The sequence below is a fragment of the Agelaius phoeniceus genome, chromosome 3 (assembly GCF_051311805.1).
Source record: "Agelaius phoeniceus isolate bAgePho1 chromosome 3, bAgePho1.hap1, whole genome shotgun sequence".
NCBI classification, from domain to species: Eukaryota; Metazoa; Chordata; class Aves; order Passeriformes; family Icteridae; genus Agelaius; species Agelaius phoeniceus.
The window spans coordinates 108673854-108696197 of record NC_135267.1 but is presented as its reverse complement, the minus strand read 5'-3'; the positions used below and the strand labels follow the sequence as shown (position 1 = coordinate 108696197).

At 37.6% G+C, this 22344-nt stretch overlaps 1 protein-coding gene across 3 annotated transcripts in view; it reads left to right on the top strand.

The window, feature by feature from the left end:
• The window catches only part of KIF16B (kinesin family member 16B), a 140274-nt gene that overhangs the window by 14862 nt on the left and 103068 nt on the right, over positions 1 to 22344 (top strand). For all 3 annotated transcript variants that reach the window (XM_077176115.1, XM_077176116.1, XM_054630512.2), the window contains exons 2-11: positions 1405 to 1474; positions 2471 to 2584; positions 6964 to 7080; positions 12366 to 12463; positions 12969 to 13078; positions 13706 to 13848; positions 14450 to 14618; positions 14767 to 14898; positions 18890 to 19065; positions 20869 to 20934. In XM_077176115.1, coding sequence (XP_077032230.1) covers positions 1405 to 1474; positions 2471 to 2584; positions 6964 to 7080; positions 12366 to 12463; positions 12969 to 13078; positions 13706 to 13848; positions 14450 to 14618; positions 14767 to 14898; positions 18890 to 19065; positions 20869 to 20934 — 1195 coding nt within the window. The remainder of the gene's footprint in view (positions 1 to 1404; positions 1475 to 2470; positions 2585 to 6963; positions 7081 to 12365; positions 12464 to 12968; positions 13079 to 13705; positions 13849 to 14449; positions 14619 to 14766; positions 14899 to 18889; positions 19066 to 20868; positions 20935 to 22344) is intronic.

The following is a 22344-nucleotide window of genomic DNA, read 5'->3' as shown; positions in this document are numbered from 1 at the left end:
TTTGGTGTTTCAGTATCTTAAGTCTAGATCTAGCAATCATAAGACATGCCTCAAAGTTTTCCATGTTTAGATCTAAATTCAGTTGTATAATTAATGTTGTAATTATTACAATTTTCTCTTTCATTAGCTCTAGAAAATAACCTAATGTGTTGATATTTACTTAAGCATTTTTGTTTACCTAATCTTTATTCATTAATGTAGATTTTAAAATGGGTTTTGCTTTTCTCTACTATTTCTGCTGGAAAACTGAATATGAACAGAGTAGCTGCAGGACAGAGACTTGGGTCATCTAGTGCACCACAAAGAAGAAAAAACACCAAAATCCTGAGCTTGGTTGTCGTGGTTTTGGGAAGAAGTTTCTCTTTTGCATTTTGTGCTGGTGCAAGTGAATATCCAGCAGTGTGAAGTAGCACTGTATTGCTTTAAAGCCCCTCTGCTTTGCTCTGCACTGGTCAGGCACACCAGGTGACTTTGCAGTTGATTGTGGGACAGGTGTGTCAGCATTTGAAGAGGGAGCTGTTGTGTGCTGTGCATGTTTCCCTTGTGGCTCTGTTTTCCCTGTGCATGTTTTCATTAGCACAGGAGGTGCTGTGCTCCAGGTTGTCATTCAGGAGCAGCCTGTATTGCTCTCATGACTAACAATAGTGAAATTGCACCCCTGGCAAGCACCCTGGTACATGCTGGGTTTAGACACCAAGCTCACAGTTTTTTATGGTGTTTTTGAAAACAGTCAGAAACCATTGTGGAATAAATGCAAGTGCACGAAAACACTTTTTTGGAACTGGAATTTTTCCTTCCTGGCATCCTTGTGCTTTGGGAAGCCACAAACCTGTGTAATTCTTTGTTGGTAGTACAGCCTCTCTCCTTTGCTCCTATGATGCACCAGAACTCAAAACACAGGTTTGGGACCTTATTTCTAAAAGAGTTTTAAAATACTAAGTTTAAACATTCCATCCCTGTTAGCTAGACTGTATGGATAAGTGGGAACTGCTGCTACTGGAATGTTGGTGAGAAGCTGGGGCTTGTATTGTTGTGTTCTGGTTTGCTCTTCCTTAGAGCCATGTATGTATTTGACTGAACTGGGTTTTGGATGAGAGTACTTCCAATTAAGAACAAACCACTTAATTGACTTGCAGAGTTAAATTTCTGAAATGGGTTTCCTCACACTCCTGCTCTGTTTCTAGATGAAGGAATTTGGAGGCAAGCCCAAGTGCTCCAAATATATGCCATAGAAGTAAATAAACATTGGGCACAAGAATTAAAAAATAAAATAAAAGTTAATTAATCTGAGGATTGACTGTGGCAGGCTGATGGGTGGAAATATGACTCTGGATAACTGTGGTATGTTTTATTTAACTTACTAAAATCTGTTGTTTTTTGGTTCTGTTTTTTTTTTTTTTTCAGGGAGAAAGATCTTAATGCAAAGTTTATTATTTCAATGGAAAAAAATAAAACAACAATCACAAACTTAAAGGTGAGTAAACACAATTTATAAAAGGAAGTTGTAACTCAATAGCTGCCAAAATATGACTGGACAAAACAGTGATGCTTGCTGCACTGTGGTCAATGGCCCCTAGTTGTTAAAATTCAGTGTTAAAGTAATGTTTTGGGTAAACCAGGTTACACTGTTAACTTGCTATACTGTGGTTTTCTGAAGATCACTCTGTAGGCTCTAGCTCATCATTTCTTCAAAAGTTTATCACTCAAGTCATTACTTAGGTGGGAGATGAAAGCCAGCAATAGAATAGAGGTGTGTTTCTGATAGCTATTAAATCTCTGTTTCATCTGTAAAAGTCTTCTGAAATCCCCATGAAAATGAGCCAAACCCAAAGTACCCATCCCTTGCTGTAAGCTTTTGATGGTAGATTTTAACATTTCTCTCAGCAAGAGAAGCCATGTGCAGCAAATTGGTTTTTGCAAGATAGTTTCTCATGACTAATATATGAAAAGGAGTTTCAGAGTGTAGTTTCTTCAGAATGATTTGGAGCATGGTGAGTATTGCTGAAGTGTCAGCTGTCATGTCTTGAGCATGATGATTGCCTTAAACAGCAGGTATGTCACACCTTTTTAATTATGACTCCATGGTGAAGTGCTGTTCATGGTGCAAACACCTCTCTGGCTCCTGTAAATTATATGTGGAGGATAATCCCTGATTATAATAACAGCATATATGGACCCATTTAACTGAGCCTAAGTATTGTGACAAAAATGTGCTGTGGGGTTAGAAGCAGTAAACTAAAACTCAAATAATTCCTGCTGTGCTGCTTTATGAGGTGGCTGCCTTTCTTACTGAAAGGCATGCCCCTTCCTAATTTTGTCAGTGCTGTTGGAATCATCATCTCACCTGTCATACATTTCTAAATGTGTGTAGCATTATGTTAGATTTGCATTCTGATTATTTATTGTCTAATGTTTTTAATTACTTCATCAGGATGTGTTGTACCAGCTCCGTTTTCTTTTTTTTTAATAGATACCAGAGGGTGCTACTGGAGACACAGGACGAGAAAGAACAAAAACATTTACCTATGATTTTTCCTATTTCTCAGCAGACAGTAAAAGTCCCAACTTTGTTTGTCAAGAAATGGTAGGATTTCTGATGTTAATAATTGATCTTTTTCCTTCCCCCTTTTTTTTGTCTTGGAAGCATTCCATGAAACTTCTTTCCCTTGAAAGTGCTTCTTCTGTAATTGAGAAATTTTCTAGATACCTGAGAGTTTGAATTTTGCTTTGTTCTTTTTTTTTTTTAACTTATCTAACAATGGAAGTGGTATGCTTTCTAAAACAGCAGGCTGAATGCCTTCTTTCAAGTTCTTTTTTCTGATTGGTGTTGTATAAGGTCAAGTTAGAAAACCTCTCTAAGCACTGAAATTGGTTTTGAAAAGCTTTTTAGAAAAAAGTCACTTTTGAGAAACAAGCTTTAATTCACTTAGAAACAATCTTACCTGGTTGAAGTGTGGTGTGAATTTTTTTTTTCCTTGGTCCAAAAGCCTTGGCAAACATTGAAGAAGATTCTTTTTTTCCTCCTCCCTTGAGTATTCACCTTAGGAAAGGACAAAACAGTTTTTCTTTCTGTATAGTCAAAACAGATTAAACTTGGAGCTATAGGCATTATTCAGATAAACAGACCCTTTATGACCTTGCATTTCATGTGAATGTTGAACTTTTTGCTTCTTTCCCATTCCCTAATAAATTTTTTAAGTGAATCTCAAGTAAGTTGTGCTTGCTGACTTCTCTTTTGATGCTGTAAGCTTCAACTGAGAGTAGTTCTTTCCCTTAAAATAATGCAACAGTTTACTGAATATCCATCCTGTAAGCCAGCTGGATCCATACCTTCTTGGTATATATCCTATCTGCTCAGGAGCCCTTGAAATCAGGGATGCTGTAATGGCTAATCCTAAAAAGCCTCACAATTAAAACTAGTCAGAAGAAACAGTAACTTGAAACCATTTTAAATATTTATGAGAATGACTGGTTTTGCCTATATATATATATATATATATATATATCTAAAATGACTATAATTGATGGGGAATTTAGACTTGGAATTTTTCATTTAACCATCAGGGTAAGTGATAAATCCTCTTATTTTCTGAATACTTCTTTTATTTCAGTGATATATTAGGGTTTGATAATGTATATTCTTAAACTTTTTAGACTGTTGTTTCTTGATGATGTTCTTTTAAGTAACACATTTTTTTGCTGTTTTTTGAAATACCAGGAAACATACATTTTATCTGGCCATCAATGTAGAAATACCCTAATTACTGTGGCAAATTGAAGTAGTAATGTATTTGAGAGCAATGATTTGAACCTGAGAGTCTAGTGAATGGTTTTAGGCAGGTGTTTCAGGCCATATGTCTCTGCTAGAATTTTAGCAAATGCTTTAAATTGAGCACACAGAGTCATTTAATGATTTATTTTAACTAAAGCAGCTTTGATAATGTATTTTTCTGCTCTGATTCTAAATGAAGCTTCTTGTCATGCACCAGTTGTGACTTAAATTTATGGATATTTAATTCTTGGATCTTCTAGATACCTGCTTTTAGATACTTCTGGAAAGCTGTGTTAGACAAGATCACATTAGAGGAACCCCAGGAAGAGATTCATGGTGTTGGTAGGCTCTTGCTGTTACAGTGCAGGTTATTTCCAGAATCCACATCTGCTGTGAAAAAATTAGGTTAATTCTTGTCAAAACAACCATTTGCAAAGTAAATTTGAATGCATACTAATAGATATCCAAGTTGTAGTCTATATTGATGTCCAGTTTCCACATATAAGTGATAAGTTCTCCTTTTCCAAGTTTTTCCTTCTGGTGCCATTTGCCTTTTTCAGAGTGGGTCAGGTAGAGGCAAGATTACTATAACTTGCCCATGTCAGGAGCCTGTAGAAACAAAAATAAATTAAAATGCCCATATACTGATGGCTGCAGCAGCCTTGAGCAATAATTTTTAAAGCTGAGAGCTTTACAGTTGGTAATGATATGATAACTCATAAATTTGGCTTCAATATGTGTGTTCAGTATTGTGCTGTTAAAGTGTGTTCCACAGCCTCGGACACCTCCTGTATCTGGGCTGGCAGGAGTGTGGACTTCTCTTGCTCAGATACAAAAATATTGTTCCTCTGGTGTTGTTTTAATTACACTGTGTGCAATGCTTTGAAAACAAAAGGAGTTTTTAAACTCTAGGAGTGCAAATCCTAAACATGCACTGCACAATGTACTGGTTTGCTTTTCTTAATGATTTCATATTTAATTGAAAGGCTTTGTAGTTAAGCTCTTATCAAGTTCCTGCAGAAATTACAATTTGCTGCACCAATGGCATAGAAGGGTCTCTTTTTTTGCACTCATCTTGCCAGGGAATAAAATTGATCTTGATTGTTGGTGATGTGGTTGCCTAGTGCCCTTTGTTCGTGATTGTTACATTTTTCCATTTGAAAGGCAGAAAAATAAGAAGTGAAAATCTGTCTAATACTGCATATCTTATTAATATACCTTGTAGATGCAAAATACACTTAAGTATTTCCAAAGTTAGAGTGGGGATGGCAATTTGCCATCAAGCTTCTTAGTTTGCATTCCTGACTGAGAAAAAAATAGAGTTTTGATATTTACTGCCCTTTTGTGACAAACCAGTGTCCCATCCAAGCAGTCTTTGCTTCTAACCTGTGTTAAGCCTTTGTGTTCAGACAAGGCTGACTGTACCTGTCCTGTGCACTACCTCAAATCACATGCAAGACATACACACATTTTTAAGAAGGAAAATTCCATCAAAAGAGTAGTGCATAAAGACTTGGACACTGAGAAAAATAGGGGAAAGAATAAAGTAGCTTAGGCTGATCTTTATGTTCTTTGAGAGATATAAGTGGTTACAGCACTGTAACTCCTTTGCTGGAGGGAAGGTCAAGTGAAGTATTCCAAAGGCACATTTGAAGATTAGTGATTAAAGAAATTACCCAGCACTCCTTCTAGGGAGAAGCTGTGAGATTGTACTGTGCTTGTGCCATTCACTATTAAAAATGGCTTCTATGCCTTGGAGAATATAAACCACATGCAGTGCAGACAAGTAGCTAAACTATGTGAAGCATCAATGAGATTTTTGAAAATCATGTCAAGATGGTGAGACACAGATTAATATTTTAATTGGGAGAAATGCCGCACCAAGTATTACTCCTTGCCCAGTGAGGGGTTGTCACATTCACATTTTCTGAAAAATCCCTTTGCCCAGGATTTTTCTCCTGGGAAGCTGAGAAGCCTCAGAGAAAAAGGAAAACAAATTCTTATCTCATTTGCTTCTCCTGTGTTTTGCTCATGTGGAATGTGTTTGGAGATTGTTTATCCAACAGGTGATTATTTCATTGGTTTTTGCTGTGGGTTGTTTTCAATCATTGGCCAATTGGAGCCAAGCTGTGTCAGACTCTGGAGAGAGTCATGAATTTTCATTATCATCTTTTTAGCATTCTGTAAGTATCCTTTCTGTATAGTTTAGTATAGTATTCTTTAATATAGTATCATAAAATAATAAATTAGCCTTCTGAGAACATGGAGTCGGATTAATTCCTTCCTTCCTATGTCTGGAGGCAACCCAAATACAATAAGGGGTGTGGATTGAAATGAGGGGATGATGATGAAAGGTCAGGCAAATCTATGAGGTATGTTGGAGGGAGCCAGTATTGTAGAGGAAGGTGGTGAAGGCATCTGGTGAGAGCTGAATTTATTAGGTGAGAATAGAGTCCCATATTATGTGATGTGGAGGAAGGATCATTGCTAGTTATTACATGGTGAGGGTAAAAGAGAAGGGGTTAAATGATGAAAAAGGGCCACTAACTGCATTAAAAACAAGTTTCCATGTTTGCCAGCCTAGAAAGCATTGCTATGTGAAAGCCACTTATGGGGAAAATACAGAGAAGATTATGGGTCATGTTCTTACACTTGATTAAAGCAAAAAAACCAAAACCAACCAACAAAACCCTCTAAAAAGACAAAGAAAGAAACTGACAGAATCATGGAAATGTTTCCTTTTGAGCGAGGACTGAATATTTGCAGAATGTGGAGAGTGGGTGAAAATACAAAAGATAATAACATAAAATACAAATAATATAAGATGCAAATAATCTACATAATAAATCAGATACAAAAAGATAATAACAATAATGAAAAGTGAATGGAGTTGCTGAGATTGCTGAAAGACATTGGGGCTTTAGAAAAGAAGGCAGCAATTTGACATGTCAAGTGTTCCGTGACAGAGAAACGAATAAAAACCAAACCACTGCAGTGCTGTAAATGAAAGATGGTGAATGAATATGAAACACTTAGTATTTTATTTGAAATATTAATTTCCTCTCCTATAGTAAATATGTGTTTTGTCATTGTGTTGTGGTATTGTTCAATATTGGCCATACTGGGCTGATGGCAATCTTCTTCCCCAAGCTTCTGTTGGCTTAAACATTTTTTTTTAATTTTATTTTTAGGTTTTCAAAAATCTTGGTACAGAGGTGCTTAAATCTGCTTTTGAAGGTTACAATGCCTCTGTGTTTGCATATGGACAGACGGGCTCGGGGAAGTCCTACACCATGATGGGAAACGCGGTACGTTGTGTTGTCACTGAACCCTAAAATACCACCTTGGAGGGGCCCTCCAGGATCCTTTGGTCCAACTTTTCCTGGCATAAAGCATGGTCAAGACAAGGCCCAGCATTCTGTTCAGATGAATCTTAAAAGTATTGGTTGTTGGGAATCCACCACTCCCCATGGCACATAGTTCCAGTTGCTGGTTGTTCTCATGGCATATGGTCCTCTTGTATGCAGTCCTATTCTCTGCAGGAGTAATTTTTGTCTATTACCAGTGTCTTTTGCGTGTGACTCCTTGTAAATAGGAGTCTCCATCTTCTCTGTAGGCACTTGTTAAATACTGTAACATGGCTATAAGGTCTCCTCTCCTTTATTGTCAAGGCTGAACAAATCCAACTCTCTGCCTTTCTTCACATGGCAGCTTCCCAGTCCTTTGGTCATCCTTGTGGCCCTTTCCAACCTGTCCACATCTTTTTTTATGGCAGAGACCAAAACTGAGTGCAGTATTCTAGGTGTGACCTGACAAGTGCTGAGGAGAGTGGGATAATGACTTTTTCATCTGTGCCCTGGTTGTTGTGATGCAGTCCAGCATCCTGTTGGCTTTCTTTGCCACACTGTTTGCTCATGTTGTGCTTGCTGTCCACAGGACCCCAAGTCCCTTTCCACAGAGCTGCTCTCCAGCCAGATAGATCCCAGCCTTTGCTGCTCTCCTGGGTTATGTTCTTTCACGTGCAAGACCTTATATTTGTTGAACTTCATGAGGTTCTTGTTAGCCCACTATTCCAGTTTATCCAGGTGTTACTTCAGGGTGGCTGTCCCTTCTGAAGCTTTGACTTCCCCACTTGCTTTGGTGTCTTCATCAGACTTGGCTGTGCTACTCTTGGTGCCATTGTTCAGGTCACTTATGAAGAGTTAAACAGCTTTGGGCCCAGTATTGATTCCTGGAGACCCCACTTGTGACAAGTTTCCAGTTTTACAAGGAGCTGTTTGCCACCACCCTCTGAGTGTAGCCTCCGTAAGTTGTTAGTTTCCTTAGCAGCAGGCTGTGGGAAACCATGTTGAAAGCCTTGGAGAATTCCAGGTAGACAATGTCCACTTCTTGTGCCACATTGAATGAGCAGGTGTATATTTTTGTTGGAATGGATTAAAATTACACTGTGGCAGGAGCATCTTTTTTATGGGATTTTCAATATTGCTTCTGTCTGTATGCTATTAACCCTTCCATGTATCACACCTTCTAACCAGTAATTTTTGTTCAGTAACAAAACCAAAAATTTCTAATGTTACTGCTGATTTTTTATGCCCAACTTGAGACAAAAGAAAGGAGGTACTGATTTGGAGAAAATTAATGATCAGCTTTTTCTGAAGGTATGTGCTTTTTAAACCTCTTTTGGAGACTGAGAAGACTAAAATAGGTCCTTAGAGAAGGCTGTCAGGCAAGAAGCAGAAATTGGGCATGATGGTAGTTCATCAAACCCTTATGAGATGATACAGGAAATGAAATTTTAAGGATTAGGTCCTATTGAGCACTGCAGGAAGAGGAAGGTGTGATAGGAGGTATTTGGCACTTTGTGAATTTGGTTTCTCACAGTTGCCTTTGTGACTGTCTAAGGACAGAGAGGACCCACTAAACTTTTGGGGATGGAGCAGTTTAGAAAGACTGACTGATGAAGCCAGGCAGCCTCTGCAGGTTTCATTCTTTAATCCTTGGGAAAAGAAATGTATTGTGTCTTCTGCCAGTAGAAATGAAAAGGAGAATATTAACACTTACCCTTCTTTGGATAGATCACTCTTCTGAAATGTAGTAAGATTGGGGTCTTTGCACCTCCTCTAGCTTAGGAGAGTAAATTAGCTGTAAATCTTTTTCTTTCAGTTGTCACCAAATAAGTAGCTTTGTATTTACCTTAGTATCAGAAGCAGAATTGACTTTTGTAGTCAGAAAAGATTTCACAACCTAGGTGTGGATTTCTATTTGAGAAATTTATAAAAGTGACATTTTTATGAGACTGCCTCGCTATATATAATGACTGTAATTATCAAAACAGTTTGCAAATGAATAGATGCTGGAGTTTGTTTGACACTATTCAGCAATAAAGGTCTAATCTTCTTGGCATGATACATAAATACTTTAATCTGGCTTTGTATAAAGTGCATTTAAAGTATACTCAGCTGGCAAGTTAAATGCTTCAAAATTGATGGCCCTGTCAGAGAGACTACAGTGCTATAAGAAAACTTGAATTGGAAATAAGTATTCTTTCTTCCCTACTTCAATTTAAAAAGCCTGGGTTCTGTTCTCATTTTGTTTTCAGTATTTGCTGTTCTTGGCTCTGGAAGGCTTCTTCTGCAATTCTGTGCACAGCAATCATTTCAAGAAATATGTGGGCCAGTTAGAATGTTGAGCAGAGATCTATAAAATATCAGACCTGGATATGCAGAGAAGGGAATTCAGACCTGGATATGCAGAGAAGGCAGGACTATGGGGGATTAAAAGTCTTCTAAGACCTGAAAGGCTGCTACAGAAAGGAAGAGGATAATTTGCTCTTTATGGTCAAGGTAGATGGGCAAAACTCAGTACATTTAAATTGCAATAAGGATTTTTCTAGTTAGATAGCACAGAAGAAGAACAGGCTTTTAATGAGAAAATTCAGCTTTTGAGTGAATTACCTATTTTGCTTCTTCTGATTTTCATGTCTGGGAACTCTGTAGGCCAGGAAAAAAAATAGTCAAAGCTGTAGTTGATCCTGCCCTTCAGCTCTAGGGGGTGAGAAGGTGAAAGTGTTTAAATATAGTTTCCAATAAAGAGTGTACTTTCTTTAAGATGTACATTTTACTAGCATAAGACTCTGGGAACTGTGTGTGCTTCCATTCTCAACATTCTATTGCTAAGTTTGAAATTACTAATTTAGAGCTCATACTTCCTATTTTAAGCCTCTTTTTGTGGTTGCTGGATTATGTCAGACACTAATGATTTGCCTAAAACTTTGTGATAGATCTTCCATGGTTTTTTCCCCTAAGCTTTAATTAAAACTATTCAGGTGTTTCCAAGCATGAGATGAAAGAAAAGTATTTTCCCTCTTCTGTTGTGTAAAAAAATAAAGTGTGTGTGGGAATTTCCAACTCTGACCCATGAAATTTTACCTGGAAATAGAGATTGATAATAGACAGATATTGGGAAAGGCTGCTCCTCTGTTGCCAGAGGCAAGTGTCTCAAAAAAAGGCCTGATTTAATCTGCAAGTTTTTCCCTTAATTTGGGGTTTATTTTGGTTTTTAGGTGCAGGCATGTTAAGAACTAGGATGGGAGCAGAGAATAGATTATTATTTCAAAGAATGAAGCTTGGTTTGAGAAGGATAGAGGGACTGATTAAGAGGAGGAAGAAGCTGGGAAAAGGCAGAATGCATGGGTAAAGTATAAATAAAAAACTGGAAGTGACTGGGTGATGAATTGGGAGTTTTATCTGGGCAAAGGAATGAGGAAGAGGAGCTCAGAGGTGGCACTTGGAATGAGATTGTGACAGAGTATGCAGAGGAAAGCTGAAGATTGAGGGCAGAGAGACCAGTATGGGAGCAAACTTGAGTGAGCTTGGGCAGAAGGGGTTGGATTTTTGTAGGAGTCCAAGAAGAAGAGCAATCTTTGCCCATGGAGCACTGGCTCTGGCAGAGTTTGGTGCAGGGGGAGTCCACTGGCTTTGTGTTTTCCTGTTGCCAGTTATCTGTAGAATCCCACCAGGGAGTGCCTAGTCTGTGTTCACATTGAATGTGTGGTCTGGCTGGTCCTAATTTGCATCCTGCTTAATTACAAGGCCCCTGACTGTAAACACAAGAACATTTCTTTTTGCAGTAGTAAATAGTCCATCACATTGAATCTCTTTTTAGACTGGAGGGAAATTGTAGCTGACAGACTGTTCTGTGAGCTGCTCCTGAGCCTGGACCTGTTACCCCAAAGCTCATTTGTATGTTTATATCCTGTCCTGTTATTCCAGGGAGCCATGGCTCTGAGGAAGGTTAACTGCTATCTCCCTGAAGCGTGGGGAGATGTCCTCAGCAGGACTTGGTCACCTCCCTAATCCTACTTGGTGGGAATGGGGCAGCTGGGACTAAGCACCCTTATGTCAGATGAGACCAGACCTGTGTTACCATGATGTTTTCAGAAAAATCCTCTTTGCTCAGGATTTTCTCTTGGGAAGCTGAGAAGCTTCAGAGAGGAATGAAAACAATAATTATCTGATTGCTGCTCCTGTGTTTGCTGCTTTGGAATTGGACATTGTTTACCAAGAGGTGAATATTTGATTGGTTCCATGTGAATTGTTTTTAATTAATGACCAATCAAAGCCAGCTGTGAGTGACTCTCTGAGGAGTCATGGGTTTTTATTATTATTCATTCTTTTCTAGCCTTCTGATGTATCCTTTCTCTTTCTTAAGTATAGTTTAGTGTAGCATTCTTTTAATATAATATAATATCATAAAATAATAGATCAGCCTTCTGAGAACATGGAGTCAAATTCTCATCTCTCACCTTGTCCTGGGGACCCTCAGAAACACCACAGACCTCTGTGGCATTTTCCTGCTCTTCTGCTGTGGGGAAAACCCTCTCTACAGCTCACTGCTTGGCTGGAGAGAGCTCTTCCAGGACCAGCAAGGAAATGCATGCTAAGTTTTGGGTATCTCAGTGGGATAGGTATTATTCAGTTTGCTTTATTAAATCAACCAAGCATTTCATGCATAAAAACTCTTTATCTGCAGAGGCAAACATTCAGTAGTTAATACCAAATTAAATTTGGCTGGATTGTGGGATATGGTGAATCAAGATTTAATTTTGTCATTGTGTACTAATTCAGCAGTTGCACTTTTCAGCAGAGGAAGGACTGTGACCTGGGAATTGGGGGTTTGAATGAAAATGTCCCATGGCTATTTGTATGTGGCTCTGTTCTGTGCAGTTGTTGCCAAGTGCACAGTGAAACGAGATTGAAGCAGTTAAAGATACTGGTGAGATAAGGCAGTTCATGACTTACTCTGGGGAGCCAGTCTCTGCCTTAAGCAGTTGGGATTATTCATACTGAATGAGAGGGACAAAATGTGTTCCAGTAGCAAAGAAATGAAGCTGGTTGTACATTCTACACACAAAAGAGTTAAAGTGGCAAAGTGACTGCAGTTAAGTAAAAGGCAAGAGGGTGTTTGCTGAAAAGTTTTGATTTCTCCCCTTTCTGGAGTCTTAAACTCTCCACTAGTCATCTAGGGTTTTATTTTTCAAAATATATTGTGCATGCATATATAGGATTGGAATTAAGAATTGTTGTTATTGCAGGGTGATGCAGGTTTGATACCTCGAATTTGTGAAGGATTATTCAGCAAAATAAGTGAAAAAACGAAGCGGAATGAGGCATCCTTTCGAACAGAAGTCAGGTAGGTCATGGTATATTAAGGCTTTGCAGGTTATCAAACTTGTTTCATTTACAAACACTCTGTTTCACTTTATCACTGGGAAGAGTGTATATTTTTCAAAAATAATTTTTTATGCTTGGCCTCAGTTCTATAATTGATTTTTGTTGGCACTTGCAGTCGAATTGTGCAGTACTTGTACCTTCAAGCCAAGAGCTGTGCATATTGTGTCATTTATATGATAGTGCAAATGCCTTTGCTACAGCATCCTCCTTTTTTTTACCCTTTATTTCAGACTAACATTAGGAGATCTTGATCTTACTCATGTCTGCTTTCTTTCCACTTCTTTCTTGCCTTTTTGGCTTTTTCCTTAATAATGACTACAAGGTCTTGTATCATAATCTTAAGCCAGCTTTGGGTCTGTGTTCTTTCTCCAAGCATTTTGCTTTCATACTTATGTGTTAGTATGGCTTTCCTTTTATAGAAGGCTCTTGAATCAGTCAGTGGCTTTCTGTTCTTTTTCTTTCAGTTATTTGGAGATTTATAATGAACGTGTGAGAGATCTTCTCCGACGGAAGTCATCAAAAACAAATAATTTACGAATACGAGAGCATCCAAAAGAAGGGCCATATGTCGAGGGTAAGAACACTTCAATTGTTTTACAGTGCATATTTTATTACCTTTATATGTTCTAAAATGTAGTGTCTAATTGTATAGGGCATTTTATCTTTTCAAATATAAATTGTGATGGATGCAGTGCTTTACTTTAGTAAAAAGCATTGAAGGAATAGCTTCTAGTTTTGCATCTGTACTTGCTGTCCCAATCCAAAAATTATTACAGGGTTTTTTATCAGTAAACTTATAACACATTTTTAAGTAATGTTAAGAGACTCAATTGGTTTTAATAGTTGACTATAATTTATAAATCTTAGATATTTAGGTGAAATGAAAACCTATTAGGATCTAATTGTCCTAATCTGTTCTCTACCAGAGAACATTCATGTCTCTTGTGCAATTATGCTCATGTCATTCCACATACTAACAACAACAATATTAATAGGATTGTGTATTTTTTCCTTCTTACTGCAAATGTTTAAGTTCTCCAGTGTTCATATGAAGTCTCATTCCTTTCCTTAGGTGATGAACAAGTATAACAATAAACACTAATTGCAGCAATACTTTGCAGTCATGAGGGTAATTTGAATCTTTTTGTAAAGAAAATTAAGGACATATATGAGCATACTGTAACACTCTGCTTTTCTTCAGACTTGTCTAAACATTTAGTCCAAAATTATACTGATGTTGAGGAACTTATGGATGCAGGAAATATAAACAGGACAACGGCTGCCACTGGAATGAATGATGTTAGTAGCAGGTCACATGCCATTTTCACAATCAACTTCACTCAGGTAACAAAACAAAACTCCAAGAGTTTTTTTTAAACCCAAGGTGCAGTTATGTTTCACTAGGTTTCTTTAGAGCATAGTGATCTTTTTGCTTATATGTGACAAACTCCTTTTATAATGACTTCTAATGCTCTTTGTTGTTGTTTTTGGGGGCTTTTTAGAAAGCCCATGGATGACCTGCTAGATGTAGATGAAGAGAACTTGGAGGTGGGGGAGAAATTGAGTGTAAATTTATCTGGGCATGCTGTAACTTATTGAAAGCAACATATAACTATAATTCAAATATTGTAAGCTTAATGAAATGAGTGCAGCACATGGTCACTGCATCATGTAAATTACAACTCACAGTGTCATAGCTTGTCTGTAAATGGATAAAAAAGTTGCAAATATTACAATTTAAAGAAATTATATGGGAGTTATGCAACCATTCATTATCAAATGTCTTTCAGTGGCATCTCTAATACACTTGTCTTCTCAAGATCTCCTATTGTAAAAAATTTAAATTCAGTCATGTTATAAAAAGGCCACTAAATTTGATTCAGTAAAAGTGCAGTATTTATTAGCTTAACATACTTTTCTTTCCTTTATTTTTTCTTTTCTTTAGGCTAAATTTGATTCTGAAATGCCTTGTGAAACTGTTAGCAAGATTCATTTGGTAGATCTTGCTGGAAGTGAGAGAGCAGATGCCACTGGTGCCACAGGGGTTAGATTAAAGGAAGGAGGGAATATTAACAAATCTCTAGTTACTCTGGGAAATGTAATTTCTGCCTTAGGTGAGTCTCTGTTTTTTGTGCTTGTCTGTCTTGAGGTGTTTTTAATCATTATATACCTTTGTTTATTTACACAAATAATGGCCTATCACATTTTTGAAAATGAATGAAAAGATCTAATTTTAATTTTTTTTCTATCTTCTCATCACAGCTGATTTATCTCAGGATGCAACAAATCCTCTTTCAAAGAAGAAACAAGTATTTGTGCCTTACAGGGACTCAGTGTTGACCTGGCTATTAAAAGATAGCCTAGGAGGAAACTCCAAAACTATAATGATTGCCAGTAAGTGTTTTTAATTTACTCTTTTGGAATTCTGAATAGCTCCTGCTTAATAGGATGGATGTAATATTTGGATTCCAGATGTTTTGTCAAGGCACAACATGGTTTAAACATACTAGTGATTTCTTTCTTTCTGAGCTTTCTAATAACATTCTGGTTTTTACTTACACTCTGCACACATAACTAAAGCTTTGTGCATCTGCTCTGTAATGGTGTGTGAATCAGTTGCTGTTCCAAGCTGGTGTTTTTTTGTTGCATTAGTAGCAACCTGATCTGTTTTGACATCCTGTGGGAAAGATGGTCACTTTTACCTAACCTTCTAAAAGCACACAACATTTTAACTTCTTGTCTAAATTTAAGTATGATCAGTTGTCTTGAAAACTCTCATGGTTTTCTTTTTGCCCATAGGAAGGTCTGCAAGGATCACTTAGTTTAAAACCCTACCTATGCCATGTGTATTGCAGGTTTGTCAACAAATCGGAATGGGAATTCCATTCCCAAAAAACCAAAGTGAAGCCAGGATGATGTTTAAGGGGATGTGAGGATTTTGGAAGTTGGAAATCATGGAATGGTTTGGGTTGGAAGGGACCTTAAAGATCATTTAGCTTCATCCCTCCTGCCATGGACAGGGTCACCTTTCACTAGACCAGGGTGCTCAGAGCTCCATCCACCCCGGGTAGGGTCAGAGACACAGACACCAAATCAAGGAACTATATTTACTATAATGTAAAACTGAAACAGTCACAAAAGGATAAGCTAAACAAAGCACATAATAATTAGCTAAGAATTACAAAAAGATAAGCTAAGAAGAGCACCTAATAATTACTATGAAAGAATGCCTATAGTGATTAGGAAAGATACATCACCAGGTTACCCTAATAAAGATGCATCATCCGAGTCTGAGAGACATCAGCTGTGGGGGAAGCTGTCACAGCAAAGGACTGGAGAACCACACCTGGAAATTGGGAACTCCTGTGGTGTGTCCCCCTCAAGCCATGAGGCTCCCCCACTTTGCTATGGCAGTGGCCCAGGTTTAAACTGTTAAACAAATAAGTGGATGTAATTTCTAATGTCATTCTCCTGTTGGCTTTTTCTCAAAGACTGCCATAGGCTCAAGGAGGAACCAAGGGAGTTGTCTTTGATTGTAATACCTCCCCTAATTAGGCCAGATGTAGCCTTACCCAGTTTCTAGATATGTAAGGGTGAATACATGTTTTGCCAGTAAATGAACATATATATAACAATACTCTGCTCATGACCAAATATATGTATGACATTTGGTTGGAAGGTTCATCTCTATGTCAGCTTTGGCTCAGGGCCTGTTGTTCAGGCCTTAGCACTTGCCTGTCTCAGTGTCTCACCACCTTCTGGATTCTCAGGGTCTCTTGCTGCTCACAGTGACCCTGAGAAATGTTAGAAAGTCTCTTTTCCCAGCCTGGTGCTTGAGGAAGGAGTCAGAGCTCTTCAGTTCTTGGTCTCAAGGTTGTTTATTGCTCCTTATCTATAAAATTCTTTCTCCTGTCCAGCTGAGATCTGCTCAGCAAGACAGTCTGAGGCACTCTGCCTGCTCTCAGGGTGTTATCTTTTTATACTAAAAACTACCTGGACAATATTTACAATTGCTTTCCAATACCTATCACCTATGTTAGACAGTGAGCTTCTACTCTAAAAGTGCCACTATTACAGCAGAAGATGGAGGCCAAGAAGAAGAAGGAGAAAGGCTGGACATGCCCAGATTCCTCCATCTTGCCCCCTGAACCCCCATTCTGAAAAGCCTGAAAATCTATTTTTTCACCCCATAATAAATTCACTATCATTCTACTTAAACTGTCATGGCTTGCAAATCTTCACATAAGGTTGGTAGTTTGCTCCATGGGTCATATTCAAAACCACAGGCATCTTGGGCTCTGTGCCAGGGTCTCTGAGTCCCCTGGCAGGGGTCTTGGCCATCCAGGACAGCCAGAGGGGTGTCCTGAGTTCCAACACTGGATAAAGAATTTTGTCCTAATATCTGATCTAAATCACTCCACTTTTAGCTTAAAACCATTTACTAGCCCAGCATGTGGCAGGCTTTCTGGGCCTTAAGCACAGACTGCTGGTTCATGTTCACCCACCAAAAAGAACCCCTAAGTTCTTTTCTGCAGGGCTGCTTGCAATGAGTTCTTTCCCCCAGTCTGTGCTCTTATGTGGGACTGCCCTGACCCAGGTGCAGCACCTTGCACCTGGACTTACTGACCCTCAATAGGTCCCTGTGGGCCCTCTTGTCAAGCCTGTCCAGCTGCATGTGAGGAGAAGAGCAGCTCTGAAATTTCTCTCACTCTTTCCTGCTCAAGTGAAATGTGTTCTTAACTGGTGCACTCCCCTTTTGGGAATGTGGGATAGCAGAATGGAGGGAATAAAATGTATCAGACCAGGTTCTGGTTCTTCAGAACCAGTCAGATTCTCTGGATAGCAGTTCCTTTGTTGTAGGATTTTGGGGATGTTTTTGGAATCCGTGCCATTTGTTTTCCTCAGGAGAATCATAGTAGTGCCAGTAGATGATTGTGGACCAGACTCTGCTTTGGTTTTCTGGCTCTTTAAGTAAAGCTGTGCTGGCAACTTTCTTCTTGCTGCTTTCTTGCAGTTCCATGTTTTTGGGCTTTTTTTTTTTTTGACAGAGGGCTTGGGAAGAGAAGTTTTAAAAACACAGTGAGCTTTCAGTGCCTGTACTAATGATTACAGTACCCAGCTTCTTTCTCAACTGTTTCCTCATCTATTAGTGATGTTTCTGCTAGGCAGAGCCCTGTTGGTTGATCTTTTCTTCAGCAGTTACTCTACTGGTAATGTGGTAGAATTCCCTAACAGCCCAGCAAGCTGTCCACACACATTTGTCCTGCCTTTTCTATAAGTAAGCACCAAAAAAACATGCAGGAAGATCACTTTAAACTGTAGGAAAGGCTGTAGAAAATATGTCTGATTAGGATTTGTCATATTTCTGTAACATATTTTAACATCCTTCCAGAAAAAGAATTACTGAATAGTGGAGAGGAAACAGTAGATAAAACAGAGAAGGGAGAGTGTGAGCTAGGGGAATTATAGGTTGTTTCAAAGTGCATCTCCTGTAGATCAGAGAGTTTCTACCACCAAAAAAAACTGGTTTTTGAGAGAATGAGAAAGGACAGATTATTTTAGTTGCTTAATTAGTTTTTCAGGTGTTTTCATTGTCTGATTCTCTGGATCTCTTTTTCAGTTTCATGATTAAGATTTCTGGATGGTTTTTTTTCTTCTGTGTTTCCACACATCTATTTGGATGCCTTAATTATCTTTTTAATTTGGAACATCATATATATTGTTAGGAAAATTAAGGGAAGGATAGCATTAGCACTTGCATTTAAATTGCATTGTTTTTCCTGGTTAGGTTGCTTGAAAAATAATACTGGTTTTTCTTGATGCATCAGACAGCTGACAGTTCTCTGTGCTGCCAGATGCCTACAGGTCCAGAGAACAGCTAGGTTTGTAAATTGTAGAAGCTCTTCTCTTGTTTTGGTTCTCCTGTCTGGTTATTTTTTGTTTTAATGCTGTTTAATTTCCCTACTGTGTTTTACCTGGAATGTCTTTTCTTTTCAATAATTACACTGATACTGAAAAAATATTCACTGTTTTCTCAACTGATCTTGTACAAAATTGCAAGAAAACCTGTGAAGTATTCATATAGGACATTTATGTTCACCAGGGAAATATAAATGTTAAATAAATTGACAGCAAGATTTCTTTGCAACACTTGGTTGTTAGACCTGATTAGCCTAATACACTTATCTCATACAGTGTTTACTTATGCAAAGTTATAGTGACATGAAATTGGTGAAGAGTTGGAACAAATTGTGTCCATACTGGTAAATGATGTATTTCTGTCTCTTCACCCACGTTAAATTTATCTGACTTTTAAAATATAAACTAACTTCAGTAAATGCAACATATGGTGCTAGATAAACTGCTTCTGATTTCACATCCTTAGCTATTTCACCTGCTGATGTCAATTATGGAGAAACTTTGAGTACACTTCGCTATGCAAATAGAGCCAAAAACATCATCAACAAGCCCACAATTAATGAGGATCCCAACGTCAAACTGATCCGTGAGCTGAGAGCTGAAATAGCCCGACTGAAAGCCCTGCTTGCTCAAGGGAATCAGGTTAGCTTGACTTGCAATTGATGTGTAATTTTCCTTGAGTTATAACATCTATTTCTAGAATGTAATTATCTTTCATTATATTGATTTGAGTAAACAAGCTCGATGAGGCTACGAATGAATATTAGTTTCCTGATGGAATCATTTTCCATATGGCCAGCAGATTGCCTCTTTTTTAACATAAGGGAGGAAAAATTCTCTTCCCAAAGCTTTTAGGTTTCTTATAACATAATCTGAGCTGGATTGTAGTGTGCTGTGGAACAGGTAGCATAAGGAGCCTGAGCAGGAACCTTCTGGGTTTGTCCTGAATGTCCTGGTGTACTTTGTGTAGTATCTTAAAAGAAGGTTTAAAGGATTCAAGATGCATAAATATAAAAATGTAGAGTATGAATGGATTTAAACAATACATTTTATTTGTGTTTGGCTGTGCAGTACATTAGAAGGCACATAACATTCTAAACATGTAAAAAATATTTTCAGAAAGAAAACAAAAATGCTCTGCTTCACTTTTACATGATTCTCTTTATTCCTTGGTCAGTATGATCTACTGGAAACAGTCACTGCACAGGTTTAATTAAGTTTAGCTTCTCCTGTGTTCCCAGGGTGGTGAAACCAAAGTAACAATAAAGAATATCCAATTGGTTCAGGCCAGTTGTCTCTTGTGCATAATGTCATTTAGATCTGCTAGGTTTCATACTTGAGTGAATATAGTTTGGAAGTATCTGAAGTACTACTTCAGATTTGTTTCTAGAATTATGTAAGTCTGTTTTAGATGGTCTGTGCAGTGTGAAATGTCAGTTCAGCATGGACCATTGTTAGAAGAGAAGGACTTCAGCTGGATTTCATGCTATAAAAATTTGCTGAAAAAGGGGATGGAAGCAGAAATAGCTATTGTAGATGATTGGAGCAGAGAGCTCTGCTTTGTTACAAACAGTTAAAAAACTCTTTATGGGATTGATTTACTTGTGGTTTTTTCATATTCTTTAGGAGGGGAAACCTAATTATTTTCAAAATATGATTTGATTTAGAGTTAGCAAAGTAGATATAATTTGGACCCCCTTGAAGTTTGAATGCTTTGACATAGTTTCAAGCTGGAAAATAGTGGTTATTGCAAAATAAATCTGGTTCAGTGGTAGGATGTGGTAGATGGCTGTGTGGGAGACAGTAGAGAACTTAAGTTTATTGAATTTGTGATGGTTGATAAAACAGCAGGTGGTGTATTACATATGCACAATGGTATAAATCTCTGTATAATTTATTTCCTGTTTCCTTTGTATCACCAGAGCACTGTATTGCAAATGCTTCTGTAGGTCTGAAGATACTGCTTACCAAATGGTGCTGGATTCAGTGTAGAAGGGTCACACAATGAGTACTGCCTGTGTGTTTTTGTTCTTTAGTAATTTTCCTCTTCTAAAGCCAGTTATGCTAAGATATTATTATTATAGATAAAGCAGTATCCATAAATATTAAAGCAGAATGGACAACTATTCATGCATAGTAAAATGTCATGTTTTTTAAAATATAAAGAAAGCTGTATTATGAGTTACCTGTTATGAATGTGTCTGGCTTCTCTGTGTGGGGCTATGTGTATGAGTGAGTGAAAATAGTACTTTCAAGCCAATTTGAAATACCTGCTTTGACAAGATTTTGATTATTCTGTTTACAGTATTTCAAGGTAAAATGATATATATTAAAGTTCAAGTTTATGCTAAGAACTCAGAAAAGTTGAACAATTCAGTTTCATTTGGTTCCCCCAGAAATTGTCTGTTTTCTTTTTGAACTGATGTTTACTCTTCATGGTTTTAGATTGCACTCTTGGATTCTCCAACAGCTTTAAGTATGGAAGAAAAGCTTCAACAGAATGAAGCAAGGGTGAGTTAAAATTTCATAAAGCAGTTTTTAAACATCAAAGAAAAGGAAAGGTGGGTGGTCTGGATGCAGGCGTACTCATAATTTTCAGGATTTTTTTTTTATGTCCAACTAAGCTTTTTCCAACCAGGAGCATTGCCTTGGTGCTTTAAAAAAAAAGTAGGTGTGTGAATTAATAATTTTGTTATCCTACTAATATAACATTGTAACTAAGAACAAAATACATCTTTTATGTTTATGTAGTAGTTCTGTTTATGAAAATGAAATAAAAGACTTGTTCCCTGACCAGCCTGCCTTACTAAGAAAGTATGTTTGTAAATAGCCTAGAGAGGGAAAAGTCACTAAATGACAGTAAAAAGTAGCAAGTAATCACAGTAAGACAATATTCAGGGTGTAGAAAAAACAGCAAAAGATTATGGGGAGAATGGTCACCTCTTCTATGCTTTGAAGTAATTTATAACTTGTGTGGGGTAGGTTTTTAGAAAACTTCAGTATTTAAATCTGGTGTGTACAAATCTATTAAGTGCCTAATTAGCTATTTTTTGGGGGAGGGTCTTAGGTCTAGGTGTACTTCACAGTGTGTTTTTCACCAAGTTTTTTCAATAATCCAGCCAAATGTAGATGCTGGAAAAAATTTCCAGACAGTTTGGATAACTCACAGCATCCAGAAGAATCTAGATATAATGGTACTATCATTTCTCTGACTAGCAGTCTTTCATTCTTTATTGTATCATTCTGTGTTAATTCTTTCCTGTGTATTACCTTGCTTTGAAAGCTGTTGCAGATTGGTTCAAAAAAAAGAGTAAAAGTTGTACTTTGAAAGAGGCAATAGGGAAATATTTGGAAGTATTCAAATACCTGGCAGCAGATATTTAGTTCTGAATACTGCCAAAAAGATGCCAATCATATGTAGATATGATGCCTTAAAAAAAACTAGCTCCTTAGGTGGCTTAAATGGTCAGATTTACACTGGTACTGCTCCAACCTTTAGAATTAGAACATTTATTCTTGCCTTCAGAATCCTGTTTTATTTATATCCTTATTCTTTTTGAGTATAAACAAAAAGCTTTTATCTAAGAGTAGCTCAGTAATGTAAATTGCTGACTATGGGCTAGTTGGAGTATGTTATTCATGTTCTGACAGTAACCATTGCTTATGGTGCTCAGAAGTGTTGGCCCTACTCTTTGGGATGTTTATCAAGTGTATTTTATTACCTTTGTCAGCCTTGTTAAAAGGTTATGTGATTACTATTCATGATAATTACAACAGACATAATTACTGAAAATTCTTGGTAGATATTGCAGTGGTTGTAGCTTTTTTATAATTGAATGAGTGCAATAACTAATTTGTTTGTAGAGATTAAAAACTTTATCACCATATTTATATTGCCTGACAAGTATATGGTGACTTTCT